At 43.5% G+C, this 12,446-nt stretch overlaps 1 protein-coding gene across 5 annotated transcripts in view; it reads left to right on the top strand.

The window, feature by feature from the left end:
• LARP4B (La ribonucleoprotein 4B) overlaps nt 1–12,446 on the top strand; it is a 78,819-nt gene that overhangs the window by 56,519 nt on the left and 9,854 nt on the right. For all 5 annotated transcript variants that reach the window (XM_064371801.1, XM_021670717.2, XM_021670718.2 and 2 more), the window contains 5 exons: nt 3,351–3,461; nt 4,585–4,638; nt 4,743–4,952; nt 8,365–8,471; nt 8,909–9,160. In XM_064371801.1, the coding sequence (XP_064227871.1) occupies nt 3,351–3,461; nt 4,585–4,638; nt 4,743–4,952; nt 8,365–8,471; nt 8,909–9,160 (734 nt within the window). The remainder of the gene's footprint in view (nt 1–3,350; nt 3,462–4,584; nt 4,639–4,742; nt 4,953–8,364; nt 8,472–8,908; nt 9,161–12,446) is intronic.

Below are 12,446 nucleotides of genomic sequence, written 5' to 3'. Positions count from 1 at the left end.
CATAGATCCTAATTTTTAAGACTTGAAATGTTTATAAAACTTTAACCAAGAAGAATTTTCTGCATTTAACAGTAGACATTGATTTTGGAGTTCTGTTATTCAAAACTGCTGACCTTATGTCTGTTGCAAAACTTGAGCAATGAAAGTCTTGAGAAGGCTTAAAGAAAACTCTTCGATAAATTAAAAGTTCTAGAAAAAAGGGAAGGAAAATAAGTAGGCTAAAACAATCCACATAAGAAAATAAGTTCCCAAAGACTCTATAACACCCTTCTACTGGGTCTTAGAAGTGTAGGCTAGAAGTTTCCAGAAAATTCTTCCTTAGTTGTAATTAGGTGCTTGTCAGTGATTAGTACATTTTAAATACTGATTCTGATTTTCTTAAAGGTAGGATTTTCCCAGAGGCAGAGGAGTAAACCATTTTTGCCACCAGTAGACTGATAGTCTAGTGGCCTTAAAGTATTATTGGTTGATTTTAAATGTCATAGTCCTAATTTACCATTAGTCAAGTATGACTTTTGCATTGATATGTGTGTGTGTTTTATCTTTTAACCAGTAAGCATTTGTCAGAGATGAGACAACAACAGGAATTAGAATCCCTGGAAATCATTTTTGTAGTTCATTTGGTTGTTCAATTCCTTTTGTACTTTTTGAAGTGTACCTGGCTAGTAATTTTTTATGGAATGGCCCTTTTTTTCCTGGTGCTGTTTTTCCTCTGGAATCTGGTCTGAATATAGCCACTCTCGCTATCCTTGATTGACATTAGCATGGTATGTCTTTTCTATCCTCTTTTAACCCATTTGTGTTTTCATATTTAATTGAGTCTTGCTTTTCTTATCCAATCTGAAAATTTCTGTCTTTTAATTGGGAGTGTAGCCCATCTGCATTTAAGAGGTTAATGATGTAATGATGTAATTAAATTTATCATCTTGCTGTTTGTTTTCTGTTTGTCTCTTCTGTTCTTTATTTTTTTTCCCTTTTCCCTCCTTTTGTTTAGGATTAAACGTGTGTTTTTATCTTCTTTTTTTGGCTTATTAGGTATAACTCTTTGTTGTTTTTTTTTAATGATGCTTGAGGGCATGCTTCTCCAACCCGATGTGGCCCAACACAACTCATCAGCTTTCTTAAAACATTATGAGATTCTTTTTTTTAAAAGCTCATCAGCTATCGTTAGTATATTTTATGTGTGGCCCAAGAGAGTTCTTCTACTTCCAATGTGGCCTAGGGAAGCCAAAAGATTGGACGCCCCTGCTTTAGGGTTTTTAGCTGACCCCCTAACTTGACTCGAGTCTGTGTGATTCACAGAGCACTTTGCCTCCTTACTGTCCAGCCCTGCGCTCCCATTCTCCACTTCTGACCTGTGCTGTTGTTGTACATTCTAATTCTATGTAGTCATAAGCCTCACAATACATCGTTGTTATATTTGCTTTAAACAAGTCATTTCTTAAAAGAGATTAAAAACAAGAAAAATATGTTTTATATTTATTCAGTATTTACCATTTACAGTGCTTTATGTCCATCTGGACTTTCCATCTGCCTGGTTATTCCTTTAGCATGTCTTGTACAGGTCTGCCAATTATGAATTTTTTTTTCAGCTTTAGTATGTTTGGAAAATCTTTATTTCACCCTTATTTATGAAAGATAGTGTTGCTGCATATGGATTTCTGGATTGATGGGGTTTTTCCCTCCCTTTCTGTGTTTTAAAGGTATTCTCTATTCTGGTATAAGTTTTCTGTGGTGGTTGTTATCTCCATCCTTCTGTATGTAATAAGTCTTTCTCTGGCTGCTGTGAAGATTTTATTACTGGTTTTAAGCAAATTGATTGCAATACGCTTTGGTGTAGTTTTCAGGCTTCTGGTACTTGAAATTTATTGAGCCATTATTTTGTTAAATGTTTTCTTCTCCCTTTTGTCTTTTTTTTTTTTTTTGAGATGGAGTTTCGCTCTTGTTACCCAGGCTGGAGTGCAATGGCGCGATCTCAGCTCACCGCAACCTCCGCCTCCTGGGTTCAAGCAATTCTCTTGCCTCAGCCTTCTGAGTAGCTGGGACTACAGGCATGCGCCACCATGCCCAGCTAATTTTTGTATTTTTTAGTAGAGATGGGGTTTCACCTTGTTGACCAGGATGGTCTCGATCTCTTGACCTGGTGATCCACCCGCCTCGGCCTCCCAAAGTGCTGGGATTACAGGCGTGAGCCACCTCGCCCGGCCCTCTTTTGTCTTTTCTTCAGAAAGTGTCTAGTCAGCTGTTGATCTTACTTAGTGTAGTTTTAATTTCAGACATTGTATTTTTCATCTGCAGTGAATTGGGGTCTTTTTAAAAAAAATCTTCCATATATATTTAATACACTTAGTCTTTCCTTTTATGGACTATGGAATGTATATATAGTAAGTGTTTTATGTGTATTAAGTGTATCATCTATCATTTCTAGGTCTAACCTCTTGCATTATATATTTTCTTTTTCTTTTTTTTAATATGCTTTGTAATTTTTGAGGAGATGATTGATATTTTAAATTTTACTTTACTGAATATTTTTGTATTCTAATAAACATTCTTGAGCTTTGTTTTGAAATGCAGTTAAGTTACTTGGAACCAACATGTTAGTAGAATCAGAACAACCTTTTCTCTAGGGCTCATTTTCCCCACTGCTGAAGCAATGCCCTTCTGAGTACTGTCCCTGCTATCCTGTGGGTTTAGGAGAGTTTTGCATTGTGGCTACTGGGAAAACAAACCATTCCTCTCTGGGTGAGCCTGCTCTGGGCTTGTTCCCTCTTATCCTCCAGGCTGAAGATGTGGGGAAGGCCCATCTGCAGGCTCACCCTGCCATCTCTGCAGCCCAGACACTGAGGGCCACCCGCCTTGTTCTTGTTCATGTCCCTTTCAGGGATCACACTCATGTACTGCCTGGGGTTCAGGGCCTGAAACCATTACTTCATGTATTTTTTCTTTGGTTTTTAAATTGAGTCATCTGGGAGAGTGAATCTAGCTCATCATGGTCAGAAACAAAAGTCCAAGCAATTTTTTTTTCTTAAATTACCTTTTATTTTTTAAAGTCATGCAGTTAGCCCAGAAAATGATGTGATAGTTTTCACATTAATTTGCTCAATGGTGTCTTGAGAGTAGGAGAAGCTGTAAGTTGTGTAACTGTTTTTCTCTATGGCATTGTGATTCTGATTCTGGAAGCCCCACTGAATCCTCATCCTTTTTGGAAGACAGATTTACTAGGCATCATGGTATGTTAGACTTTGTTTAAGGATAGCTCCTTAAGAGACTGCATAGGTTAAAAAAATTTTTGGTGAGGAGAAAAAGTGGCATTGTTGAAAATTAATTTCTAACATCTCTATTTCCCGTAGGAAGTAGAAGCACTATTTAAAGGAGATAATTTACCGAAATTTATAAACTGTGAATTTGCCTATAATGATAATTGGTTTATTACATTTGAAACAGAAGCTGACGCACAACAGGTAAGTTCTTTCCACCGTCACCGTATGAAGTGCATAGTTCACCTGTCTTTGGTATTGGTACCTGTTGGAACTACACTTGGGCATTGAGTTGACTTGTGATGGGAAGTTGGAGTATAATCGGCAGAGGAAATCAAGTTGTAGAAACTTAAATGAGTGTCTTTGTATAGACAGTTTTTATAGCAATATAAAAAGCATGTGACTTTCTAAGGACATTTTAAGCAAAGCAACCTTGGAAAATCAGTTTTGTTCTTCTGTCTGAGCAGAGAAAAGTTTTACTAATTGCAAAATGTTTGTGGGGAGATTTGAACTTAATCTTCATCTTCCAGCGGACATCATTGTATGCTGGAAGACGCTTTTAATGGTATTGAGAAGTAAGCTCTGTAAGGAGATGTAAGGGGTTAGTAGTTTTCCTCCCCTTAAGGGAAGCATCTTATTTGTGGGGAAACTAACACATATATTATAAAGTGTTAAATGGTATAAACAATGTGTGGGGTTCTGAAAAGAAAACACAGAAACCTGAAAGATGGGTTTTAATTGGATGGAAGGGGAAAAGGGGAATGGAAGATAACCATGATTGTGGAGCAGAGTGTGAGCTCTGCTAGCCTGCATGGCGAATGTTGTCGAATGACATTGCATCAGAGATGCAGAGCCTTCACAGTTTTATAGGGGTTTAATGTAGAATTAATGTGGAGAAGAACAAGGAGATATGTAAAGAATGACTTCTGAATGTTATGATCATAATCCTTTTCCTTCCTGTCTGGTATTTCCTGAACTGCATACTCCTAACCTGAAATTGGTATTCATGCTAGGAACTAAGTATTCATCATTTTCCGCCAGGTCAAGATTCTTAGCGAGTGGTCTTTGGGAGACTTCTCTGGTATCTATTAATACTTAGAAAATTGTATACAATCTTGTTTGTGAGAATTTGGGGTATACATTACATAGCTCTTATACCGTTATTTTAAGGGATCTGTGACCCAGGGAGTGTCAAGAATCATTATTCTAGGTTCTGTTCACCATAATTTAATTATATATTTCCCTGTTTGAGCTACTGAGTGAATTATTGGTGCATCTTACTCATAAGGTTAATTGAATGGAACTTTGCACTTAATTTTGCCCTTAGGCTTATAAATACCTTCGAGAAGAAGTCAAAACTTTTCAAGGAAAACCAATTAAGGTAAGCAAGAGCATTGGTTATACTTGGTTTATTTGCAAATTGGAGTTCGAATAGAAACTTGCATATTTAAGTATTCGAATAGAAACTTGCATATTTTCAAACAGGCGCGGATAAAAGCAAAGGCGATAGCTATAAACACATTTTTGCCAAAGAATGGATTTAGACCCCTGGACGTGAGCCTGTACGCCCAGCAGCGCTACGCGACATCATTCTACTTCCCTCCCATGTACAGCCCCCAGCAGCAGTTCCCTCTGTACAGCCTGATCACACCCCAGACGTGGTCAGCAACGCACAGCTATCTCGACCCACCCTTGGTACGTCTTTTCTTTACTTGGAATTTATGTTGTAGACACTATGCTAGATACTTGAATCCTCATCTGATAGGAAGCCAGACACATGTGCAGTCTGACATAGTAAAATAGACCTTCAAGTTATGTGGGGGAATTTTAAATTTAGCTGAGAACAGAGCTTGTGCATAAAGAACGTTGGATTGCTGGGATCACAGTCCCTGCCCAGCCCTTCTCCCCTCTTGACATGCAGCTCTTATCAAGACACAGAATTCAATAAGAGCTGTAGTGTACCTGGTGTCCACTACACGGAGGACAGTGCAAGGGGGATTAACTGAGGAGGAAGAGGGGTTGAATAGGCTTCTGACAGCAAGGACAAGAAGGCCTGCTGTCTCACCAGCCTTATTTTACTCACTTCTCAACAGCCTTAGAGTTGGTTGACATGATTAATTTTTATAGATTTTGGCCTTTGTGACGGCCTGTGGTTGGAATTCCTGAGTCTGTACTGGGTCTAGACATTTTCTCTGTGTGTGCTGCTGTAGATGCTTGAAAGATCAGGCGGGTCTTGGGTGGGAATTGGCATGAGTTTGGTGGCCCTGGATGTATCAGAGTCAGCAATACACTGATAAGCATGTCCTTGAAACTGAAGTCTAGGTTAAGAAGTGAAGATGGTTTATGGACTAGAGGTTTGCATGAGGTAGCAATGCAGGTTAGTTGGAATTAGAGAGATTGAAGGGTAGAATACATAGAAGGTTATGGTCAGAAAGCAGAAATTGAGTTACTAACTTTGAAAAGAGTTCATGTCCAGGGTTTTGCTGTGGACTAAGTCAGGGAAGGACTGGGCGGTCCCTCAGGGTCAGATGGCTGGGACTCAGCCTGACGTGCAGGGACATCACTGCTGACAGTCAGAAAAGGAGGGTAGGTTCAGAGCAGAGAGAACTTGAGAAAACAGTGCCTGTATACACTGGAAAGTAAAGATAAGGGTCCATGAAACAACTCAGACTGGAAAATCAAGCGTGCCGGGGAGACACATGTACAGAATGCCAGAAACTGACAGTGTCATCAGGGATCGTGTTGTAATCTAAGTCGAGCTTTTCAGGTTGAGTTTTTTCAGAAGGAATCAAAGAGAAGTTGCATGAACAGAAGATGGTCATGGATTTGTGGGCATCTGAGCTGAAGCATAGACTGGTGGCAGGGAGTTGGGGAGCCAGCTGGATGTTTCCAGGCCTAACTGTGCAGGTGCTTAGCTATCCTGAGGCATGTGTGCTTTGGCCTGGTGCTGTGGGAAGTTATCTAAGGTTTCTAAGCAGAGAAATGAAACCATACTCCATTTAGAAAATAGGTCCTGTCTGGGCGCAGTGGCTCACAGCTGTAATCCCAACACTTTGGGAGGCTGAGGCGGGCAGTTCACCTGAGGTCAGAACTTCAAGACCAGCCTGGCCAACATGGTGAAACCCCGCCTCTTAAAAAATAAAAGAAAAGAAAAGATAGAAAATAGGTCCTAAGGCCGTGTGAAGGGCAGGCAGGGACAGGATGTGTCTAGAGAGATTTTCAGAAGCTCCCCGTCTCCTCCTGAGTCTGGAACAACTGTAGTAGAAGAGCCTTTGGCAAAGTTCCTTCTGTCTGTTTTGAGTAAATCCTAATGGCAAGAAAAGTTTCTGGTTTTTTGAAGTAGTACATTCCGTAAAAGTGAAGCCATAGCTGAATACTTCTTTTTCCCAAAAACATATCACGAGAGAACCTCAGAGGGACTTGAGTCCGTAGGCTCTGACTGTTGAAGAATCATCCCTGCACATGGCTTGCCATGCTTGTCCTATTTCCTTCTTCCTGCAGCAGTTGCTTCTCTCTTTTCTTTAATCATGGTTGACCCTGACTGGGATTTCGTGGGGTCCTGGGTCAGTTTATGGCCTTGTCGTCTCGTGTTGTGCGTTCTGCTTGTGGTGTGTAACAGCCGCCTGGTCCTGCTCTGGGTCTATGAAACTGGGTTCTCCATCGCAGCCTTTTACTTACTGTAAAATGTGTGTCCCTTGTTCTGCAGCTGAAGAGATCATGCCTATTAATCCCCAACAAGTTATAATAGGAAGTTATTGTGTTAATAATCAACTTTATTTTTTATATATGACCAATTTTATTTTTTAGCTTGAGCAAAATTACTTGAATATCAGGGCTCTGTCTGTAAAATGCCTTTCGTGAAATGATTAGTCTTCACTGCTCTTGCCATGATTTACAGCCTGATATCTAAGTCTACATTAATGACTCTTCTTGTGTGATTTATTTTTAAATAGTTTGATTCTTACAGAATATAGAGTTTCTCAAGTAGCAAATTGGAGATTCTAATGAAGTTTTAAGTGTTTTCCTTTTGTATGATTTTATTTTGGTCCTAAACTATCTCTAACATTCTTTTTCTGTTCTGTCTTCCAGTTAGCCTTAATTAAGGAGAATGACTTGCTTTTTTCCTTTTGTATTTCTTTTTCTTTTTTTTCCCAAACAAGAAGGGGTCTATGTGTATCTCTGTCACTTTAGTGGCATGAAGGTGTGGACTGGAAGGCCTCAGGAACTAAGTGCACTGCATCGGGAGCATTAGGAGCAAAATGTCAGTGATTCAGAACGTACTGGAAACCATGGGTCCAGAAGCCAGAGAATTAGAGCGATTAATCTCTTCTTTTTTTTTTTTAAAGGAACTGTTTTAACACTAAGTTTTATTTCATTTTTGTATGTGTCTAGATTTTAGAAATAGTTCACCAATACTTAAAATTCTATGCTTAATATTTTTAACTACTTAAGATCTTTTAGAGGTTCTGTGACCCTTTCTAACGTTCTTCTGAATCTTATGTCAGTATATTTGCATGCCATACTTACCCTGTGACTTAGGGAATAATGATGATCTGAAAATACCCTGATCTGCAGAGCAGGACTTGTGTCGAGGTAAAGGTAAAAGCGCTGTCCAAGGCTGTGGGTGTATAAAGCTGAATGAGCAGCAGTAAGTGTGCAGGTGTTCCTGAGCTTCAGGACGTTGATGAGTTGTATTAAAGCCATCAGGAATCAAGAACTGTTGACTTCCTGCCAGTAATGGAGATAGTACAGCCTTTGGACTTTTTCAGACCGATGTGTTAAAGGTCACAACACCTGTTGGAGCCCACGCACTCTTGACCACGTCTTTCCTCTCAGTGCCAGCTTCCGTGTATGTCGCTCCTCCTCCTCACTGGACTGTTGGCAAGGATTGGCTGACAGGATGTAGAAAAGCTCTAGCCTACTTCTAAACAACACCCATTGGTTGTTCTAAACACCATCCATTAAAATTGTAAGATACATGTCTCAGCATGGGTCATGACCCTGACAAGATCAAGAAATGTCCTCGGTTTCCACAGATTTGTTGGTATTAATCCAATTGAAGTCTGTTTTATAGTTTATTTACTTGTCTGTTTTCAAATGAATCTAGGTAACTCCATTTCCAAATACTGGATTTATAAATGGGTTTACGTCTCCAACGTTCAAGCCTGCAGCGTCTCCTCTGACTTCTCTCAGACAGTATCCTCCTCGAAGCAGGCAAGTTCCGAGGTAGTCCTAGCAGTTTTGGGCTTTACCCTACTGCCCTTCCAGAGCTGGGATGAGAGAGCTTCTATCACTAGTCCTGCTCCTTGCAGACAGAGCCACCGAAAGCACACAGCTGCATTAAGACTGAGCACCACAGTTTGCCACGGGTGCCTGCTCAAAGGATAGATTCTCTCAGAGGAGGCTTTGGGGCAACTTGTACACATTAGATGTGCCTGCTTTTAGTTTGGGCCCGGACTGAAAAACAGCTAAGCAGGTTGGTGGCACATTGTTAATAGATTTGCATTATCCTATACGTTATGAGTTAACCATTCCAAAGCCTATTTTTATTAAACAGCAGATTTCAGCTTAAATATTCCATGTCAGTATGCATGTTATATAATACCTTGATCATTTTATAACTGAACACATGAAACCATTTTTATTTACAGGAATCCTAGTAAATCTCATCTGCGCCATGCGATTCCTAGTGCAGAGAGAGGACCTGGGTTATTAGAAAGTCCTTCAATATTTAACTTCACTGCAGATCGATTAATTAATGGTGTCCGGAGTCCACAAACAAGGCAAGCAGGTCAAACTAGAACACGGATACAAAACCCTTCAGCATATGCCAAGAGAGAGACTGCACCTGGGCGTGTGGAGCCAAGCAGTCTCGAATCCTCTCCTGGTTTAGGGAGGGGAAGGTGAGTTGTTGAGCAGCTACTGTGTACCACATAAACTACTAATATTTTAGAAATTCTTTAATTTAGATATGTCTTATAATTGTCTTTAAATATCGCAAAATCTAATAGAAGGCTATAAACATAAAGGGTTTATATAATTGCTGAGACTTACATGGCTTCATCTTTTTTGTGATATAAAATAGTTCGGTGAGAACTGTAGGGGTTTCAGATCATTATTTGTGGAAACATGGGAGCTCAGCAGTCGTAGACTCCACCCTGTGTGCCTGCAGTCTTCTCTTGGCAGTGTCCCTGGCTCTCCAGGCCCCTCTATGAGGGCAGCGTTCGGGCTCTGCCCCGTGGCTCCTGGCCCGGCGCCCTCCTGCAGAGTGTGCAGCAGCACTGCAGGTGGAGACTGGAGCTGGGAACCGGGCAGATGAGCATTTACGTCCCGTCTCTTCCACGTGGAGACTCGCCAGGATGGGCCGTGGCTGTGCTCCCTGCCCACTGTTGTGGTTTTGTTTAATGTTGGGGGGCATCAAGACTGTAGCAGGTTTTTGATTTTGTTTTTTTGACAGGGTCTTGCTCTGTTGCCCAGACTAGGGTACAGTGGTGTGATCATGACTCACTGCAGCCTTGAACTCCTGGGTTCAAGCAATCCTGTTGCCTCAGCATGCTGAGTAGCTAGGACTTCAGGCCCACAACACCATGCCTAGCTATTTTTGTTTGTTTGTTTGACCACCCCCGAGTCTTTTTTATTTTTTTTTGTCTTATTTTATTTTTTTGCCTGGCTATTTTTAAAGTTTTTCGTAGAGGCAGGGTCTCACTGTATTGCCCAGGCTGGTCTTGAACTCCTGGCCTAGAGCCGTTCTCCCGCCTTGGTCTTCCATAGTGCTGGTATAACAGGTGTGACCCACTTCACGTGACCATTGTTGATCAGGCCTGTTAGTCTTCTCAGTCCTTGCCGTGATAAGGACCGTCAGGAGTTTCCTCTCATAAGTAACAAGCAAGTGACTCGACCTCCTGAGCTTTGCTAAGTTTTCTGTACACAAAGTGCACAGCACCATGCCTCATGTGCAAGCTCCTCTTCCCACCTGCCACAGTGCATACGCTCTGTGCAGTGAGAATTCAACATAAAGAGGCATCGGAAGCATCTCGTTTCCTGCCTGTGATGATTAAATGAGCACACGGGAGGCCCTGCGGGGATTGCGCAGTGGCATAGGAAGGCACCATGGTTGGGGAGAGCCGGCACTGGGCTGTGTCTCACAGGAAACATGGCGTCAGATTGGCTTAACAGGCCTTGGAGATGCAAAGCCAAAAGGGGCCCACTGTGTCATGTAGAGTCAGTGACTTCAGGGAGCAGCTGTTTTCCCTGGGGCTTAGTTTGGGGTTCTTAGGGCCCAGAAACTTGGAGGAAGGGAGCCTGTAGAGCTGGGGCTCAGACTTGGGGCAGAGCCCCACTCATCAAAGCCATCTGGGTCCCTCTGAGGGGCATCAGTTGTGGGCATGGTGTAAAAAGAAGCAGACTGGATGGACAAGGTCCTTGGCCTCAGCCTCCTGTGCCCTTCAGCATGCCCTGTTCGTAAGAGCATCACTAGAAGCTTCCTGGCAAATGAGAGTGGGGTTTGTTGAATTCCAGCCACCTCGCAAAGTGTATACAGGTGGCTTTGAAGGTGAGAGGCCAAACCTTGCTAACGAATGTGGTCTACACAGGACGCCTTTCAATAATACTTGAACTTCCAGATGCAGCTGTAACAGGTTTATGCTTTTGCCTAACAGATACAGATTTTGTACCAGTGGAGACCCTCTGTCTCCCCGCCAGATGAGGATAACTGTTCTCCCACCCGAAACCTAAGCACTGCTGCAGGGAATGGCTTAGGAAGCATAGCTCACACTGACACAATGGGCGGGGAAAGTGCACGTGGCTCCCACAGCCTGTTCCTGCAGTGGGTCGTGAAGCCAGAGCTGACCTTTGTAACCCCCTCCTTCCTTCTGTCTTTAGAAAGAGCTCGTGCTGCTTCGCAGGGAGGTGCTCCAGGCCTTGCTTCCCCTGAGAAACCTGATCCACAGTAGCTGTGCCTCAACCTCCCCTTTTTGGGAGGTTTTGTTTTGTTTCCATTAACTTCCTCTAGTGGACCAAAGTGCTAAGATGCTCTGGAGAACCCCTTAGAGTCCAGACACACTTCCCTACCCTTGTGTGGGAGCCATGGTGGGACATCGCTCAGAGAGTCCAGACACACTTCCCTACCTTTGTGTGGGAGCCGTGGCAGTGCACAGCTCGGAGAGTCCAGACACACTTCCCTACCCTTGTGTGGAAGCCATGGCGGGGCACAGCTCGGAGAGTCCAGACACACTTCCCTACCCTTGTGTGGGAGCCATGGCGGGGCACAGCTCGGAGAGTCCAGACACACTTCCCTACCCTTGTGTGGGAGCCATGGCGGGGCACAGCTCGGAGAGTCCAGACACACTTCCCTACCCTTGTGTGGGAGCTGGATTGAATGGCATGAGGAGCCCCAGGCGCGAGGTGTGTTGCTTCCTTGGTGGAGCTACCGTTAGGTTCAGTTGGGGGAAGCATGCCAATTCAGGGTCTCAGGCCTTCACAGCACCACGTTCAGAGTCGCGGGTGTCACAGTGATGTTTCCTCTGTGGTGCCGGGTCCACCCTGGGTCCCTTGCTGCCCCTTATGAGCTGGAACCCACTATGGCCTTGTTGCTGAGCCTTGGCTTGGCCAGCCTGCTCTCTGCATGAATGGGCACTGATAGCTGACAGTGTTTTCGTGGAGCCCATGAGGGTGTGGGAGTGTTGGCTGGGCCCACTGATGGTGACTGGGATAGGACCCCATGGAAGGCAAGTGTGTGTCCTGGACACCACTGCATTCCAAGGGATGGTCCTCCTGCGTTCCAGCCAGTAGTGATGAGCAGGCTGCCCTTGGCGGAGGGATGCCCTGTGCCGAGCCCTGCAGGACATCTTTCTCCCATGTGACTGGTATCCTTCCATTTGGCACTCAGGGCGATGACTCTGGGCAAGCAGGTGCTGGCACCATCCATCTCCCACCCCTCACAGGTTCCTGTGGCCAGCTGAGTCCTGTCCCACTCAAGATTCTCATCCGGCTGTTACCCTAGCTCAGGTCATGAGCCAGTGTCGCCCCACCTTTCCACTACTTCTGAGTCTTGGCACAGTGGAGTGGGAGTTCAGCTCCCTGGGTTTTGGGAGCACCTTTAATTTGGGAGTGGTGCTGAGCTAGGTGTGTACTGCAGTAGCTGTCCATAATGCAGGCCAGGACGAGGAGCACCAAGCTACCTAGTCCTAC

This window comes from Aotus nancymaae, unplaced genomic scaffold (assembly GCF_030222135.1).
Source record: "Aotus nancymaae isolate 86718 unplaced genomic scaffold, 86718_ANA_hifiasm-v0.15.2.pri h1tg000173l, whole genome shotgun sequence".
Classification (NCBI taxonomy): domain Eukaryota; kingdom Metazoa; phylum Chordata; class Mammalia; order Primates; family Aotidae; genus Aotus; species Aotus nancymaae.
Note: the sequence above shows the minus strand (reverse complement) of the source record. Positions and strands in the feature narration are given on the sequence as shown.